This window comes from Leptonotus elevatus, chromosome 19, assembly GCF_054856555.1.
Source record: "Leptonotus elevatus isolate MCC_2025b chromosome 19, RoL_Lele_1.0, whole genome shotgun sequence".
Classification (NCBI taxonomy): domain Eukaryota; kingdom Metazoa; phylum Chordata; class Actinopteri; order Syngnathiformes; family Syngnathidae; genus Leptonotus; species Leptonotus elevatus.
In genome coordinates this window covers 14,633,734-14,653,149 of record NC_141257.1, presented here as the reverse complement: position 1 = coordinate 14,653,149, position 19,416 = coordinate 14,633,734, and the positions used below count along the sequence as shown (strand labels likewise).

Genomic DNA, 19,416 nt, shown 5'->3' with positions numbered 1-19,416 from the left:
AGCTGTCACTTCCATGCTCGGCAGAGGGAATGAGAATGTTTTGAATTAAATTCAAATTCTTTTAAGACAACATGACTCATGCATCGGAAGTTTGTATGAATAAGAGCCTATTAAAAGTTTGCTTCAGTGCTTTGGCTGTACAGAGCTAAGCCACAGCCAAAATCACCAAGCTGAGCTCCAATTCCAGTCAAACACCTTCACTCACTTCAGCTGGTGTACTGTAACACAGGATGTAATTAACTCAGCATATCCTGCTGTGACCAGCAATCTGGAGAGTCAGGTGGCTCGCTTTCCCTCCAGCGCATGTGAACACCAAAGGGAGCCAGGTTAAGGAATCATTGCTCACCCCAAATTATGAGAAGGAGGTGCCCCATGACCTCTGTGCAAAATGGCGGGGAGACCATTTATTCTGCCAGGGGAGGGTTCATTCATGATTTATTAGTCTATTATAGTCTATTTTAAGGGGAGACAACAAAAACACATCATGGCCAGACCATCAATGTATGAAAACCCTCAAACTCTAATAGTCTCTGGAAAATGTGTTGTCTGGAAAAATCTGTTATTATTAACATTTATTGACAGTGTTTAGGTGCATTTAAATGTGTTTACACTAGGGGTGTCAAAATTTGTGTTTTAATTTTGAGCTAATTTAAAGTTCCTTTAACACCCCAATTTTCTTTAAATGCGCAATTAATGATCTCCCCTTACTAATACGATTAAAATTTTTAATTGCCTGACACCCCTAGTGTGGACTAACAAAAACAACCTTACCTACCTGATACATTTTAGCTCATAGGAATGTTCTGATTAAGAGCAGTAATCCAGGAATGTCCCTGCTCACCTTTGACCCAATTTACCTTGCCTTTTAAATGTAAATAATATTATTTACACTGTAGACCAATTTGATCTGAGCATTGAGTTTGCCGTACTTCCTATTTTTCATTAGATTTTTATACATTGAAGTGTTTTTCGTACAAATATGTAATTATGACTTCACTACTCTAGTACTAAAACGTGTTATGTTTAAAAATATTATATAAATATTTTTTCAAAGGCTATTTTTCAGCAACTCATGTTCTATATTGTTCTTCACTTCTGTAAAAGTGGGTCATGTGTTGTCGAAAATTGAAGAATGTTGGTCCCAGAGGGACAACAGTTAAGAACCACTGGGCAAGAACAAGGATTAAATGTACAAGTGAGGCATAAGGATGAATGACGCAAAGCATGAGGGAGGTGTAGGGGTGGCGGCTTGTAAATTCTGAAGGAAATGGAGCATGAATGTATGCATATTTGACTGGCAGATGGAGGAGATGTTGAGCCCTTGCATTGCTCAACTCATGCATACTGACTTGCATGTGATGGCAAGATAAAGGTCACTAGGTCAAAATGTATAAATGTGTTTATTGTATTGTATTTCAACGTAAACATGCGGGGGTGTGCCCACTTCACAGCACAGATGTGGTTCCACTATGTCGAGACTCGAGTGCGTAGTGTCCCACATTTAAACAGAATGATAGGAGTCACTTTGATTGGCCAAAGCTGAAGTCGGCTGTAACCACTCCCACAGCGGCGCAGCCCTCAAACTCGTAGATATGCCGACCATGCTTGTCTGCAAAATTACCAACATCGGGTCTGACCCCCCGTCAACCAATTTCAAAAAAATTACACAATTAAAGTGGAAGGCAACCTTAAGCATTTCTTAACAATAATATGTTACATGTGGCCTCACTAGTCTAAACATGACATTCTGATTTTCAATTTAATTCAATTCAATTTAAATCTTTTTTTCACTCTTTAAAATAAAATAAATGAAAAGGGACAGAAAGTAGTAAAGCTTGTTAATATTAGATTTGTAGAATAAATCTGGCCGTTTTTATCCATCTCGGGGAGCGGCCATTTTGTCACTTGCTGTCGATTGAAGATGACATCACTGTTGCTCGGAGCTCAGGCAAAAACCAATCACAGATCACCCGTTTTCTGAAGCGGAGCTGTGATTGGTTTTTGCCTGAGCTTTGAGCAACAGTGATGTCATCTTCAGTCGACAGCATGTGACAAAATGGCCACCCCCTGAGAAGGATAAAATGGCTGGATTTTGCTGCTTAACTCAAATATTAACCAGAATACCACATTCAGACCAGTGGGGCTTATTAGAACATATTATTGTCCCAAAAACTTTTTTTGGGGTTGACTTCCCCTTTAAAGCTGCTGAACACAGAAAATTTCGTTTCCAGAGCCGTATATAGAGAGAGTTTGGCCAACACGGTTTCAGCAGGGTAACAAGATGGCGTCCATATGTCATGTGACCAGCAGTTGATCAATCACAGTGTGACCAATCACAGCTATATAAGGCTATGTTTATTTCGAATTACTACTGCCACCTGTGGCCGAAATATGACACTGCACACTTCCTTCTTCAGGTACACAATCCGCGTATGACGTCACATCCAAAGACAGAGGGTGAGAATTTCGAACCCGAATCCAATCTAAAAAAACTATTTGTCAGAGGCTTGCAGGAGTACGTACCGATTGTGAACAGCTAATGTGTTAATCTACTAATTAGAAGATGTTTCAATTATTAATAGTCAAACTAAAAGCACATTGTAAAGATATTTGTAAAATATATTTTATGTGTTTATTTATTTAATTTATAAACATTACATATTATATTTGTATTTATTTTATTTTTAGTTAAAGATTTTTAAATATATTGTTGGGTTGTTTGTTGTTGTTTTTTGTTTTGTTTTGTTTTTGCAAAGAGCAGCTTTAAAAAAAAAAAAAAAAAAATAGATACATATATAGATAGGTTCAGTTTTAGTCCATGAGTTTCACCACTTTTCTTATTCTGCGTTTTTATCTGAAAAAATATTTTAAACAAAATATCTAAATCTCCTTTGGTTACCCTGTGAGGTTGTTTGGAGAGTTTTAATTTGTATGACAGTCACAAATGAAGGACGGTAGTTAATAAAGCTTTTATTTCATTTCCTAGGACAAAATGTGTTTTGAAATCTAAACAGATTGTCTGAATTGGAAGCACTTTGATTAACCCAGACGTTTCTTTCAAGAAGACCACAATGAGGCAATTCTGCTTTCAGGTTACTGATCCTTGCTCAAGGGCATCCAATGCTTATAAGGACTGAACATTTGACAGGGCAACAATACTCCGTCTGTTTGTATAGCACACGGTAGGAGAAGCTCACGCCCGTGTGAAAAGAACACAAAGGTGATTTATGATAGGCCAAACTCTATGCTGTGCCAGGTGGATGTACGTCATTCAGCAGGCATCAAGTCAGCTGTCTGGCATGGCAGCTATTAGTCTGCAGTCACAACTAGAAGGGATTATGCAATGTTTGTGGCAGGAGAAAAGAGACAAACAACATGTAATAATGTGGTTACTATGGGAAGGCGGTTTCCTGGTACATATAATAAGGATGCAGTTTTGCAGATTTACATAAATTCTGCGCTTCCATGTTGATTTGTGTTCATTAGTAATACTGAAGTTCCGTTAATCACCATGTCACTTTGAGATGTATTTAGTTCATTCCTGGGATTAAGGGGGAAACTCAATCTAATCTAATCTCTGTTGTATAATAAAGTTTAGATTTGAAAATCTGCGACATCGGTGCAGCACTGAAGTATGGAGGACCAAAACTGCCCCCCCCCCCAAAAAAAGGAAAATAAAAACGGATATAAAAAACATAATTCAAAAATTTAATTAAAAACATTAATATCAATGGAAATAAAAAACTAAAAATATATATGTATCCCTAAATTAAAAAAAAATTAAAAGTAAAAGTAAATACAAAAATAAAAAACGAGATGCAAAAAATATAAATAAAGATAAAAATAAATGTTGAAATAAAAACAAAAAAATATATATAAATACAATTGAATATCAATCAATAAATAAAAACACTCTGCTCTCACATTTATTTATTCTCTAGTTTATTTCATGCTGCAGACGCTCTTTCAGGTCAAAATGTTATTCAAATGAAGGGGCGGTCCTATGCGTGTCTTGGGTTGGGCTCCGTTGCAGCATGAAATAAATAAATGTGGGAGCAGAGCGCTGTTATTTATTGATACTTATTTCTATTTATATATAAATTTTTGTATTTATTTTTAGATTTATTTTTTGAATGTTGTTTATTATTTTTGTATTTATTTTTTACTTTTATTTATTTATTTAGGAATATATATATATATATATATATATATTTATATATATTGCTGTTTTTATTTCCATTTATATTAAAAATTTTGAATTATATTTTTATATCTGATTTTATTTTCACTTTTTTTATTGTGTCATTTACTTATTTTTAATTTTGGCAGTTTTGGTCCTCCATACTGAAGATGCTCTCAAAACATCACATGCACCACTTCCAAGTCAAAGGGTACAATAGAATCCAGGAAGAGAGCCTGCTGCATAGCAGGACCGTCAAAACATCAGCTGGGAAGACCGGAACAAAGGCATCCAAATGTCAAAGGTCAACGACTAGGAGCTAAATGATCAAAGAGGACCTCCGGGTTTGTGAGCAGACATTGGAGGCGCTTGTCTAATGCATCCATATCATCAAGCAAGCAACCATCCATCACAACTTCCTCCTCAAGATGTTTTGTATTGGCTCACGCACATTCTCAAATTCCTTCCGGGTTTAATCCTCGTGTAGTAGACAGGTCAGCAAACTCAGTGTTTTCCAACCTGTGTTTTGTCCAGTGTAATCTGTTGGGTTTTTCCCCTCTTGTGCGATTCATTTATGCAGGTCTGAACACTGCCATTGTGCTTGGGCACAAACCAAAACAACCCACGCTGTGACCCTTGGGTGGCCTCTTGTCTTCCTCAAATTGGTTGTTTGTGGCCAGAACGTCATCAGACCTCAATCCAGACCATCTGTGAGGCTTAATCAGCAAGTTTGAACTAAATGGTTCTTTTGGTCTGAGTAACCTTGAATGCACAAAAGCTGATAACTATTAGAACTTAGGTCATGTGCGCACAAACGTAAGTATAAAAGTGTAACCTTCAATGTAAAATGATTCTAGAATTTGACATGAGTGTGAGGTCAATCAAAATTTTCCTAAATTCATACATTAAAATAAAAATAAAATAAAATAAAATAAAAAGCGATAAGGGATTTCCATCAAGCTAAAAAGGAGTCCTATCGGGCCTTTTTGGCCTGTGGGACTCCGGAGGCATCTGACAGGTACCGGCTGGTCAAGCGGAATGCAGCTTCAGCGGTCGCTGAAGCAAAAACTCGGACATGGGAGGAGTTCGGTGAGGCCATGGAAAACGATTTCCGGAGGGCTTCGAGGAAAGTCACTGAGGTGGTTGGAAAGCTCCTCAGTGGCAAGGCCCCGGGGATGGATGAGATCCGCCAAGAGTTCCTAAAGGCTCTAGATGTTATGGGGCTGTCGTGGTTGACATGCCTCTACAACCTTGCGTGGACATCAGGGACAGTGCCTCTGGATTGGCAGACCGGGGTGGTGGTCCCCCTTTTAAGAAAGAAAGGGGACCGGAGGGTGTGTAGTATACTACTACTATAGAGGGATCACACTCCTCAGCCTCCCTGGTAAGGTCTATTCAGGGGTACTGGAGAGGAGGGTCCGTCGGGAAGTCGAATCTCGGATTTAGGAGGAGCAGTGTGGCTTTCGTCCCAGCCAGGGAACAGTGGACCAGCTCTACACCCTCGGCAGGGTCCTTGAGGGTGCATGGGAGTTCGCCCAACCGGTCGGGGTACGGGGTATCGAGCCCCCTGATACGGGCTGTTCGGTCCCTGTACGACCGATGTCAGAGTTTGGTCCGCATTGCCGACAGTAAGTTGGATTCGTTCCCAGTGAGGGTGGGACTCCGCAAAGGTTGCTCTGTGTCACAGATTCTGTTTATAGCTTTTATGGACAGAATTTCTAGGCGCATCTGAAGCGTTGAGTGGGTCCGGTTTGGTGGCCTCAACATTGCATCTCTGCTTTTTGCAGATGATGTGGTGCTGCTGGCTTCTTCAAGCCGTGATTTCCAACTCTCACTGGAGCGGTTCGCAGCCTAATGTAAAGCGGTTGGGATGAGGATCAGCATCTCCGAATCCGAGACCATGGTCCTCAGTTGGAAAAGGAGATCCTGCCCCAAGTGGAGGAGTTCAAGTATCTTGCGGTCTTGTTCACGAGTGAGGGCAGGAGGGAGCGGGAGATCGACAGGCGGATCGGTGCAGCGTCTGCAGTAATGCGGACTCTTTATCGGTTCGTCATGGTGAAGAAGGAGCTGAGCCGAGCTGAGCTGAGTCGATCTACGTTCCTGCCCTCACCTATGGTCACGAGCTGTGGGTCGTGACCGAAAGAACAAGATCCCGGATAAAAATTTTCGAAATGAGTTTCCTCCGTAGGGTGTCCGGGCTCTCCCTTAGAGGTAGTGTGAGAAGCTCGGTCATCCGGGTGGGACTCAGGGTTGAGCCGCTGCTCCTTCGCGTGGAGAGGGCTCAGTTGAGGCGTCTCGGGCATCTGGTTCGGATGCCTCCTGGACGCCTCCCTTGAGAGATGTTCTGGGCATATCCCACCGGCGGGAGGCCCCGGGCACAACCCAGAACACGCTGGAGAGACTACGTCTCTCGGCTGGCTTTGGAGCGCCTTGGGATCCCACCGAAGGAGCTGGTTGAAGTGGCTGGGGAGATGAAAGTCTGGGCTTCCCTCCTAAAGCTGCTGCCCCCGTGACCCAACATAAGCGGTAGCAAATGGATGGCTGAATAAAAAAAATAATTAAAATAAAATACTTTTTTTTAATACAAAATACATAAAAATGCTGTCATTATGCTTTATATCGGCCTAAACAATGGTTTATAATGCCGTATACAGAGTCGTTATTTATAGTTTATAATAATATATATATATAATTTTCTCTCGGTATGTTCTGGTAAAGTTAAAGTTAGTTGCTATCTGTTGGTTTAGCATTTCTGGTACATAACATTGTATAAATTTATATATATATTTTTTTGTACTTTAACCATTGCATTTTAAACAATTATGCTGTTTATTTGCAGATTATCCAGATCCCTATTCTTGTCTTTAACTCACCAAAATTGGCCAAAGAGAAGACTTGATAACAATCCTGCCCAATTTGAATGATTCAACAATTATAATTATAACTCAGGTTCTAGGTTCATTGTTCTGATGTATTTATTTATTTATTTAAACAGGTAATAAATCTATTCAATCTAGCACTTGTTTATGTAGAATGTAATTCCACTAGCGGCCACAAGATAGCAGCACAAACATTTAGTTAGTTAAATTTTAATGAAGAAGAACACAATGAAGAATTTCATCAAAGCCTAGGGTGTCTTTGGATTCTCATTTTTACCTAGGAAATTTCCTATATCCTATTCGAACAACATGACCTGGAAGTACTTGGAAGTTAGAAGCATTAGAAAAGGTGCCTGTATGCCACCTTCAAATAAGCCACCTTAAGCAAAAGTTACTTCTGAGTTCTGACCAACCACAACCCACAATTCTGTATTTAAAGCAACAGGGCACCGATGTAGTGGACAAACTACACATACATTCAAGACTTTAAAAATAATGAAAAAATAAATTAAAAAAGCTCATTTCATAAATTATTGTTTTTTTTTGCTTTTTTTTTGTTGTTGTTGTTTTTGTTTTTGCACATGTGGAAGTAGATAGTCATAGAAACCAAGAAATATATGAAATTATAAACAACTAGCTAACTCCCATGATGCTCGTTTACCTGCTAGGGAGCTAGCTAGCTAGCTAGCTAGCATCAGGGGCTAAAGCCAAACTGTGTCAGGGTTTTTACATTCTGGATCTGGATTTGCCACCTCTGCAGCTAGCTAATTGCATTTTGTGGTGGTAGGAGTAAGTAACTCCCAATTGCACTGAATAACTGCTGATGTGAACATCAAGTTCTTATATAATGGAGGAAGGTGACTAAGGGACCCAAGTGCTCCACCGGCACCGTTTGTGTGTCAGCCACACCCACAAAAGCTATGTCCCCATCAAAATGCTATGTATTTTGAAAAATATCTCAAAATTAACTTCAAGGGTCTTTGAATTGCCTATGTGTGAATGTGAATGTGTTTTTCTATAGGCTATATATGCCGTGACTGGTGACAAGTCCAGGGTGTTGCCCAAAGTGAGCTGGCTCCAGCTAGCCAATGAACCTGAACAAAATAAGTGGTAGTATGCTTAAATAACTGGAAAAAGTAGCGTAAACAGTTCTTAATTTCCCACAAGATTAAAAACACCAATAAATTGAATATTTCAACCAATGTATAAAAAATCAAGTTGTTTACACTTGATATTACCTCACACATGCTTAATAATACTAATGTCAACATTGTTAAATGCCTTGCAAGATCAACTCAAAAGGTGTTATTCTACCAAGGCAAACACCGTAAATTTTAAATGATGGATTGTATCAATGCATTGTTTTAACTCAATCAGTTTGTACAAAATTAAAATCGATGAAAATCCTTTTTGGGTTTCACTGCCTGTGGACTTTCACCGTCCCCTGCTTGTGCTGCACTTTGTCAATGTTTGGCACACATCATCCTCATTTCCCAGACCCATCACCTCGCCTCATGACATCATTTCGCATACTCTGTGAGTAGAACATTCAAATTCAGGCTGTTTTTCCTCTCGAGTTGTTGTCAGGTACATGTAAGAGACCGCATCTTAATGGAATGAAGCCTTTGCTGCTTTCTTCAGCTGGCACACTTCTTGGCCGTGGCATTTTATCCACCCCACCCATAGGAACTAATGATTGAGCAGGCATGCAGGACTTTTGAATCAGAAAGTTTTCACCTCTCGAAGCAGAGTGGCATGGGCTCATGTTCCTCTGGCTACACCCACTGGGCTGGTATTTAAGCTAGAGTCCCCCACCATCCTTTCATCAGTCAGCTAAGGAGCACAAACAAGACCCAGCCTCCTGCCCTAGGAACCAATACAACAGAGTGAACACCAGCTTGTGAAGAACCATGTCTGTGAAAGCTTCTTCAATGGTCTCTCTTCTTCTGCTCATAGTCTCATCGGTAAGTTTTCTCTCAGCCATCCAGCATCATTTGTTGTCAAAGTTGTCAAAGAGTCGTATTAAGTGCATTTAGTCATTATATTAAAGTGTAATGCTACTATGTGACATCTACAGCATGTAATCTCAGGATCTGAAAGGTACTGATTGTTGGTGGACATAACTGATATGATTTCCCATCTGTTAGAACCAAAACATTGAAAGCATGCTCCAACGTGAGTGCAGTCTGATGTCGCCCTCTAGTGGACCCGACAGCATGACTGTCGTTTGCGCTTGTTATTAATTCAAAATCAAATTAATGATGAATTTCTAGCGCTGTATAAATCCGATGCTTTATTATTATTATTATTAGTAGTAGTAGTAGTAGTAGTAGTAGTAGTAGTAGTAGTAGGATGATTATTATGTTGGACTTTCTAAAACGTAGTATTAGGTACACACCAAAGCAGTTTACAAGCGCTAAATGAACACTTTGCTTATTACAAGAGTAATAATTCTCAGTGTGGTTCATTATACTTAATACTACTGTGTTCTGCCTATCGATCTATTGACAATTCCTAAATTACGTCACAAGTCAAAGTGGCGTTCTTATGCTGCATTCGAGGAGGTGTTTGAAGTCGGATTTGTCCCACTCAGACTGTCCCAGTTCCGCCCTCAAAGCGTTTGAGGCAAATGTAAACAACAAAGGTGCTAATTTGTTCTAGTTAATGCAGTAATTCCAAATCACGTTGTGTCACGTAAACATGTGACTTGTATTTATATTTGCCTCTAAGGCTTTGAGGCCGGAACTGACATAATCCGAGTGTGGTATACCAATTTCCCAGTTTCACGAATGCAGCATTTTTCCTCAGTGAAATGATGCTCTCCGTTTATTGAAAGCATTGGACTTTGGATCGTTGTAATTTGATTTGTGAGGATTATTTTGATTTTAAAATGTTGTTTGACTACTATAACAAAATGCCTGGTTTGTATGCTCGTCACAGGAAAAGGGTTATCAGAAATGCCCAGATGTTCAGAATTGTCAATTACCTGTATATTACCTTATTTGTATTTAGCCTATTAACGCTTGAAGTGGTTTCTATGTAAGGACTGATATTTTGGCCTACAGGTCTCTTCATTGTGCACCTTCAATTGTTATTTTGTTGCAGACAATGGCCCAGGAGTGCTCACAGCCCTGTGCCTGCCCTGCAGCCCCCCCTCCCTGCCCAATAGGCACCAGCTTGGTGCTAGATGGCTGCGGTTGCTGTAAAGTGTGTGCCAGGCAGCTAGGAGAGCCCTGCAACCTGTTGGAGCCCTGCGACCACCACAAGGAGCTCTATTGTGACTACGCACTGCTGAGCGACACCGACACTGGCATCTGCATGGGTAACATAACATACATGATACACCTACATAAGCTTTTCTGTTTGAACTGTCGGATAAGTCATTGCTCGGTGCTTCAAATCCTTCAAATACTACAGGGATTTGTTGACTAGTGGCAGAATTGCAGCTGCTCACTGCTTATTTTAAGAAGTCAGGATTTTTAAACAGAAGTCTCTCTCAGGCTTTGGGACACAAAATCATTTACATATAACTGATAACAATGAGTGCAGTGAACTGTCACAATACAGTAGGCTAGAAGTGAAATGTTTCTATCTAAAATCCTGTAAATAATCTACCTATCTATCTATCTATCTATCTATCTATCTATCTATCTATCTATCTATCTATCTATCTATCTATCTATCTATCTATCTATCTATCTATCTATCTATCTATCTATCTATCTATCTATCTATCTATCTATCTATCTATCTATCTATCTATTACAGTAAATTTTGCAGAGTACATTTTACTCTTAACCGAGTCTATTTGGTCCCACTCTAAACTCTAAAATTTACACTTGTAAGAGAGTAAAATATTCAGAGTAAATTTTACTCAATGTATTTGTACTGTGTACCAGAGAATTGGCCTATCCCATGACAAAAACCTTGTAAAGTTTTTTCACTCAGAAATTCTAAGTTAACTTTAGAAGGGATTTTTTTGAGTAAATTCGACTAGTTTATAATAAATTTAAAAAAGGGTAAAAAGAAAAGTTACACAAAGACTGATTAATGAACTTGCTATCTTCAGTTTGGGAGACTGCCACTCTACCACCTGAGCTATGCCGCTCCTACGGTTTACTAATCTCCAAAAGGAGGTACGAATATTGTAGCTGACATGAGCGATATACTAACACACAGTAGGAGTGGCATGGCTCAGGGAGTAGATTGGCTGTCTCCCAACCTGAAGTTGTGGGTTTGTTCCTCAAACGTTGAGTGACTTTTTTTTTTATATCGAAAATGAATCAACTGTCTTTATTTGTTTGGCAATTGTCAAGCTATTTGTCTGCATATTTGTTGTCAGCTCAAGAGGGTCAACCATGTGACCTGGGTGGCGTCATTTACCACAGCGGAGAATCCTTCCAACCAAGCTGTAAACACCAATGTGTGTGTATGAATGGCGAGATCGGATGCGTGCCGACGTGCCCCAGCAATGTCCGGTTTCCGTCCCCTGACTGTCCATACCCTCGCCGCATCCACATCCCAGGAAAGTGCTGTGAGGAGTGGGTGTGCGACCAGACACCTCAGGACCACCACTACCAGTCAGTGATGGGCGGTCAGTATCAACTTTGTCAGATTATACAGCATCCATTAAAACAATCTTAATTTTCTTCTTCAATCTCTGAATTTGCGTCCTTACAGGAGCGTCTCACATTCATCCATTGCCATCTTCACAACCCATCCCAGGCTTCAGAGAGGTTCCCCTTCAAGGGCTGGAACCAGAGAGTCCCAGAGATAACTGCATAGTCCAAACAACAGAGTGGAGCGAGTGCTCAGCCACCTGCGGCATGGGCGTCTCATCCCGCATCACCAACGACAACCAGCGCTGTCAGCTGGAGAGACAGACCAGGGTCTGTATGATTCGACCCTGCGACAACCAGCAAGAGAAAGAAATTAAGGTTTGCCAACTTCTTGCTTGTTCTCCCTGTGCTTGTGTCAGTTTTCTCTGAGCAGAGGTCTAGAAAGTAAAAACCCTGTTTGGCTTTACCAAAAGGTACTTCTATTCAATCAGCAGGTAAACAATCTCCCCTGGAGCTCCCAGGGTTCTTTTTGACTTTCTGGACCGACATTTGCCACCTCTATCAGTTTCATGAAAGGAGAAAATAATTATCAATAGTCGTCATATAATGGATTACTAAAGTTAAATTATTGTGATTTATTTATAAGTAGCGGTGTCAGGCGATACAAAATTGTAATCATAATTAATCGCATGACTTTAATAGTTAACTCACAATTCACAAATTTTATATCTGTTCTAAATGTACAATAAAATATTTTTTCTACGTTTTCATACTCTTGTTAACATAAAAGTGGGAAACATGTTAAACTAATAGAAATATGGCTGCATCTTTTAGTCATGAATACAGTAATTTCATAATCATTCATAAAATTTAGTTAAAATTAAAAAGATGTACTGTACTATAAAAAACGAGTGTGATATTGATTTATGTTAAGGTAATTTTTCTGCCACTAGAGGACATAAGTGCATTTGTAAGACATTGGTGACAGCTCAGTGCATTTTTCTTTTCATGTTTACAAGCTGTCTAATCTTTACTATGAAGTAACTTGTGAAATTCTCAACATTTTTTAAATGGTAAAATACAACTTGACCCCAGTCTCCACAAATATATGCATTATTATTAACTCATTTGCTCTCCAAAACATATCAAAATGTTCTATTTTAAATATTGCCATGGTCCCAAAAACGTATTATACGTGTTTTACGTTTTTGTTTTTTATGTTTTTTTATGCTAGAGCATACAAGGCTTTGATGCAGCCACTCAACTGCAACGAACGGTTGAAGAAATAATAGTTGTTACACAAACCGCCAGCAGGTGACAGCAAAGTATAAGAGATCAACCAGGGCCATGTTGCAAAAAAACTCTTTCCCGACTTTTTTAAACAGATTTGTGAATAATGATGAAACATAGCTATATTCTAATGCTAATTGCTGCAGAACGGAAAAAGATAGAAATATACTTTTTTTTTACCTGATAAAAGAAGAGACTCTAATCTTTCTTTTGGTAGGTTCCATGTTTTTATAGCAATAGAACAATATATTCTGTGGGCCTTGCTAAATCAGATAAAATCCAGTAAAACAGCCGGGAGCGAAGGGGGTTGCTTCAGTGACAATGGCTGGGAGTGAATTAGTTAAATTTATTACTGCTAAATTTTTAAGTGGACGTGTCAGCTGCTACTGGAATTCCCCCAGTGCAGGCTTTCCAAGTAATGGGCGGTCATTAATCGCGCGTTAAAAAAATTTGTGGCATTAAAGGAACTTTAAATTAACTCAAAATTAACGCACTAATTTTGACACCCTTATTGATGAGATTATTCTCTCCCACAGCGTGGCAAGAAATGCGTGCGGACACCAAAGGCCCAACAAGGGATGCGGTTTGAGTTGTCAGGCTGCACCAGCACCAGATTATACAAACCGAAGTTCTGCGGCGTTTGTACCGACAACCGGTGCTGCACACCTCACACCACCATCACCGCCGAGGTGGAGTTCCGCTGTCCAGAAGGAGACATGTTCATGAAAAAGATGATGTTCATCAAGACTTGTTCCTGCCACTTTGACTGTCCAAGAGACAATGACATCTTCTTGGCTTCCAACACACGGAGGATGGTCGGTGACTACGACCGCAACATGAGATATTGACAAGGTTTTTGACATTGACTGCATCCTGTCCACCTTTCGCCCCCAATCTGACCACTGATGGTGTATTTTCGGCTGTCTTTGAGCAGGCCGCATGGGTTCAGTTCCCCTGCAGTGACGAAGTGAATGTGTGAATGGTTGTCTGAAATTGGATGGATGGATTTATACGGTATAACTGAGTGACAAAAGCGATATTGTGGCATGTATTATTTGCAACCTTTTTACTGTTTAAGATGTCATCAAGCTTAAAATATAATTTCCAAACATGGCCACTTTCTGGCCACATACAGACAAGTTGGTGTACAAGTTTGTATTGATGTGCCCAACTAGCAATTGTAATTGACAAAAAGCCACAAGAATGTGGAGATGCTGATAGACTGAGGGTTTCGACATAAAACAGATTAACCCTTGATGTGTAGTTAAATATTTTTTCATTTTTTTTAAGTCTCAGATTCAGACATTGTTAGGACTCTACAGCATCCATTTGTATTTTTCATCCTGACTGGTCTAAAGATGCACTTATATTACGACTAAGCATTTGCTGATGTAACTTGATTAGATTATGTCCAATTTATAAAAAAGAAAAGAAAAGAAAAGAAGCAAAAGATAAATTTGGCAGCAGACAAGTACATACCGAGTGTGAATACTTTGAGACTGTGTACAGTTTTGTACTATAATTTATGTTTAATGTTGACTGTATTGTATTGTTTTAGTTTTTCCACTGTAACCCCCTGACTAAGATACTAATGAGTTCTTGTCTGTTGCACTTTTGTCTGTTTTCCAATAAACAAAGTATATTTTTATAGATATGCTGAACGTTCTAATCATTCTTGTGGGTTAACGTTGAAAGAGCATGGTGGCCTGTGCCCATTCTTGTTAGTTCTTCTACTCTATAATCATCAGCAGCTGTTAAAGCAACACTATAAGGGCTACCATGTTAAACAGTCAAGGAAAGATTATTCAATTTCTAAATATTCATATTGTCATGCTCGCAAGAACACTGTTGTAAATCAGTGCAAATGTTAGTTTTCCCTCAACAATACAAGCTAGCTGTGTTAGCTTCCTTGTGTAAACTAGCTTCATCTTGTGTAAACTAAGCATATAATTAAAAAAGAAAGAATAGAAAAAGACAAATTTAGATTTAAAAAAATTCTGATAATATGAATGGGTTTGTTTGAGTGACACATTCCATAAAAACAATACAGTACATGCTAGCTGTGTTCACTTCTATGCTAACTAGTCTGGAACAAATAAAGAATACTAAATCTTTAATATTAATATACAATTTTCTGATACTATGACTATATGAGTAATAGGTTTATGTTGGCTTGTGTAACACTAACACCTATTCCATAATACCCGTAAATTTCCGCTAGCTGTGTTAGCTTTACGCTAATTTGACTGGAACAAACTATAATAAAATAAGAACAACTTTGATATTAATATATCTTTTTCTGGTAATATGAGTCACAGGTTTATGTTGGTTTGAGTAACACACCCCATAATTCCTGAAAACATTGGAAAAATATAATAAATAGAAGCGTCTACTTATGGTCATTTTTGTTGAGTCATGTATCTCATTCTTTCTCTTCCTCTAGATATCTAAAAATGTTTTAGCGGTAGGGTTATATTGAGAGATAAGTATTATGTCTGTGTTATTTATTTTATTTACAATTAGAGGTAAGACACAATGATTGTGTGGGGAGGGGGATGAAAGTAATAATTTGTCAGAAAAGTACTACAGTTCAGTAACGAGATATTTGTTCTTTGTTACTTCCCATTACTGCTGTACTGTATTGCTATCCCAGCTCTTCAACCAGCATTCTCTCTGTGTGCCCACAAGGATCAAGGATTTGGTGCATAAAAGCCGCTATGGACGTGAGATAGGGCGGATGTTGCTGCTGTCTGCTAGCGTTGCTGCAGTGCGATCACCTCATCTGCCCTGCCAGCTCATCCACCATGCATCTTATTCTGTCTGTAGCTCAGTATCAGTAGGTTATTATTGATGCATTTGCACACCATGGACTATGCACTCGTCTCCAACTGGACACTGTCCTACATTCTGCAAATACGACCGCAGGACATAAACTTTTAAGATAGTTATTGTGTATTTTTGAAAGTGTTTCCGGTGTTCGTGTTAGCTTGACGCAGCGGCGTTTCAGCCGCGGTGACCACTCCCACGCGTAATTACGGTGCGTGGTCGGGGAGTCCCGGTGATGTGTTGGCGACCGGTGAAGATGGCTTTCAAACGAGAAGAAATGTGATCTGCCGGGTGGATTAAAGGGGGGAGGGGAAACTCACTTCTCCCTGCAGGAGAAAAAGAAAAATATCTCAGGTAAACAAACTATCCTTTAACATTATTATTTTTTAAACGTTATATTAATTGTGCCTGGCAGCTATTATTATTATTATTATTATTTGTATTATTATTATTATTATTATTATTATTATTATGTTTTAGGATTTGTAGGCGTTGCAGAGGAACTTATGTGTCAAGCATTTTTAGTACTATAATAACGTACTGCACACTGGTACAAAATGTATTTCATTATTTAGGTGCTTCTAAATGTTTAATTTTGATATTAGTAACATGATAAATCATCATCATATAGAATTCCTGGCAGCTCAAGCCAATCAAATCCCCCCCCCCCCCCCCCCAAAAAAAAGGCCAAGTAGCTCTGGTAAGAATCTGCATTATTGGGTTGCTACCGTACGTGAGTGTACACGCTGCTGCGCAATGGCTGATACATTTCTTAAGTCATGTTTTGTGAGGGCTGTTGTGGCCCCCACAATTGTGCTTGCAGAACTTCCCGGTCCGTTTAACTTCGAACTCCCACAGTGCATCACTGCCAATCTCTGTACTGAGTACTGCACTAAAGGCACTGCAGATGTCATAAAACAAAAATGTAGATATTGGAATGAAATAAAATAAAATAGAATAGCTATAGAACTGGTTTCATGATTCAACTTTTATGCTGTTTCTATCCGGATGTAAACGCTGCAGGTAAGTCTCTTGAATTGGCATAAATAATACAGTATAATGATTAATGTTTGAAAGGCAAGTCACCTTGAATATAGGCCTAAAGTAAATTAAATTAATGCAATCCACATGTTAGCATTTGTATCAGTAATTTCTGCAGTTAACCGTAAAACAAAAAGACAATAATTGTTGTACTAACACTTAACGTCTTTATGCATATACTTTGGAGTGTTTTAATTCATAGTCTCAAGTTACAGTTAAACTCTACAACCTGAAAAAAAGTATAGCATACCATCAGGAAGAAATTCGGTCAGCGACCGAGGTGGCAAATCCAGGTCCAAAAAGTAAAAACCCTGCCACAGTTTTAGCCCCCGGTGCTAGCTAGCTAGATCCCTAGCAGGTAAACAAGCACCATGGGAGCTAGCTAGCTCCCTAGCTAGCTAGATCCCTAGCAGGTAAACGAGCACCATGGGAGCTAGCTAGGGAGCTAGCTAGCTAGCACCTGAGGCTAAAGCCAAACTGTGGCAGAGTTTTTACTTTTTGGACCTAGATTTGCCACCTGTGGTCAGCAATAATGTAATTGGAAATGAATTGAATATCAAAATCAAACGAACATCACTTGACGTTCATAGCTACGGTGGATATAAAAAGTTGCCTTGCCTTGTTTAGTTCCCTTGTTTAAATGCCAGGTTTTTGTGATACAAAACAAATGAGACAAATGTAAGTCAATTCCGATCTTTTTCTACCATTGATGGGATCTATAACCTGAACGATTGAATTTGTAAGGGAGAAAAGCTTTTAAGGATGGGAAGTAAAAATAAACAAATGAGATAATGTGGTTGCACAAGTGTGCACACCCTTTTATAGCTATGTTCAGTATTAATCACATTCAAACCCATGTTAAATGGATGTCTGCACACACTTACCACTATTTTAAGTGTTGTTAGTAGGCTTCTTCCTGACATTTTTGTTGCCGTCTAGCAGAAGCCTCAAAGCTTTGTGCTTTCAGGCTTGATTGAGTTTGTCATGACGTGTTTTTGTTGACTTTGTTTTGATCAGATTTAGTTTTCTTTCATATTTTGTCATGTCATGTCTCCTCCGTGAGTCATCACCTTATCGTGGTGGAGGGGTTTGCGTGTCCCAATGAACCTGGGAGCTATGTTGTCCGGGGCTTCATGCCCCTGGTAGGGCCACCCATGGCAAACAGGTCCTAGGTGAGGGACCAGACAAAGCATGGCTCGAAGGACCCCAATGATGAATACAAACTTTGGATTTTCGTTTCCCTTGCCCGGACGCGGGTCACCGGGGCCCCCCTCTGGAGCTAGGCCTGGAGGTGGGGCTCGAAGGCGAGCGTCTGGTGGCCGGGCCTACACCCATGGGGCCCGGCCGGGCACAGCCCGAAAAGGCAACGTGGGTCCCCCTTCCCATGGGCTCACCACCGGTGGAAGGGGCCAAAGGGGTCGGGTGCGCAGTGAGCTGGGTGGCAGCCAAAGGCGGGGGCCTTGGCAGTCCGACCCTCGGCTACTGAAGCTAGTTCTGGGGACATGGAATGTCACCTCTCTGACAGGGAAGGAGCCCGAGCTGATGTGCGAGGCTGAGAAGTTCCGACTAGATATAGTCGGACTCACCTCCACACACGGCTTGGGTTCTGGTACCAATCCTCTCGAGAGGGGCTGGACCCTCTTCCACTCTGGAGTTGCCCACGGTGAGAGGCGCAGAGCAGGTGTGGGCATACTCATTGCCCCCCGGCTGGGTGCCTGTGCGTTGGGGTTTACCCCGGTGAACGAGAGGGTAGCCTCCCTCCGCCTACGGGTGGGGGGGACGGGTCCTGACTGTTGTTTGTGCTTATGCACCGAACAACAGCTCAGAGTACCCACCCTTTCTGGAGTCCTTGGAGGGTGTGCTGGAGAGCGCTCCCCCCGGGGACTCCCTCGTTCTGCTGGGGGACTTCAACGCTCACGTGGGTAATGACAGTGAGACCTGGAGGGGCGTGATTGGGGAGGAACGGCCCCCCCGATCGAAACCCGAGCGGTGTTTTGTTGTTGCACTTCTGTGCTCGTCACGGACTGACCATAACGAACACCATGTTCAAGCACAAGGGTGTCCACATGTGCACTTGGCACCAGGACACCCTAGGCCGCAGTTCGATGATCGACTTTGTAGTCGTGTCATCGGATTTGCGGCCGTATGTGTTGGACACTCGGGTTAAGAGAGGGGCGGAGCTGTCAACTGATCACCACCTGGTGGTGTGTTGGCTCCGATGGCGGGGTAACATGCTGGTCCGACCAGGCAGGCCCAAACGTATTGTGAGGGTCTGCTGGGAACGTCTGGCAGAATCCCCTGTCAGAAAGAGTTTCAACGCCCACCTCCGGCAGAGCTTCTCCATTGTCCCGGGGGAGGCGGGGGACGTTGAGTCCGAATGGACCATGTTCCGTGCTTCCATTGTTGAAGCGGCCGATCGGAGCTGTGGCCGTAAGGTGGTTGGTGCCTGTCGGGGCGGCAATCCTCGAACCCGCTGGTGGACACCAGCGGTAAGGGATGCCGTCAAGCTGAAGAAGGAGTCCTATTGGGCCTTTTTGGCCTGTGGGACTCCGGAGGCTGCTGACAGGTATCGGCTGGCCAAACGGAATGCAGCTTCAGCGGTCGCTCAGGCAAAAACTCGGACATGGGAGGAGTTCGGTGA

At 40.9% G+C, this 19,416-nt stretch overlaps 1 protein-coding gene across 1 annotated transcript; it reads left to right on the top strand.

Annotated features, from left to right (window-relative positions):
- The first annotated feature begins 8,586 nt into the window (after nucleotides 1–8,586).
- On the top strand, nucleotides 8,587–14,569 carry ccn2b (cellular communication network factor 2b). Its single transcript, XM_086063309.1, has 5 exons — nucleotides 8,587–9,023; nucleotides 10,165–10,381; nucleotides 11,402–11,653; nucleotides 11,740–11,996; nucleotides 13,445–14,569. The coding sequence occupies exons 1-5, from the start codon at nucleotides 8,970–8,972 to the stop codon at nucleotides 13,754–13,756; spliced, it is 1,092 nt and encodes a 363-aa protein (XP_085919435.1). The 5' UTR covers nucleotides 8,587–8,969; the 3' UTR covers nucleotides 13,757–14,569.
- Nucleotides 14,570–19,416: the final 4,847 nt, after the last annotated feature.

Bases quoted from the DNA above. Each gene is read 5' to 3' on its own strand.
- ccn2b (XM_086063309.1), top strand. From the start codon at position 8,970: ATGTCTGTGAAAGCTTCTTCAATGGTCTCTCTTCTTCTGCTCATAGTC. The intron at 10,382-11,401 runs GTAACATAACAT...ATTTGTTGTCAG, and splicing joins CGACACTGGCATCTGCATGG to CTCAAGAGGGTCAACCATGT. The intron at 11,654-11,739 runs GTCAGTATCAAC...GCGTCCTTACAG, and splicing joins CTACCAGTCAGTGATGGGCG to GAGCGTCTCACATTCATCCA.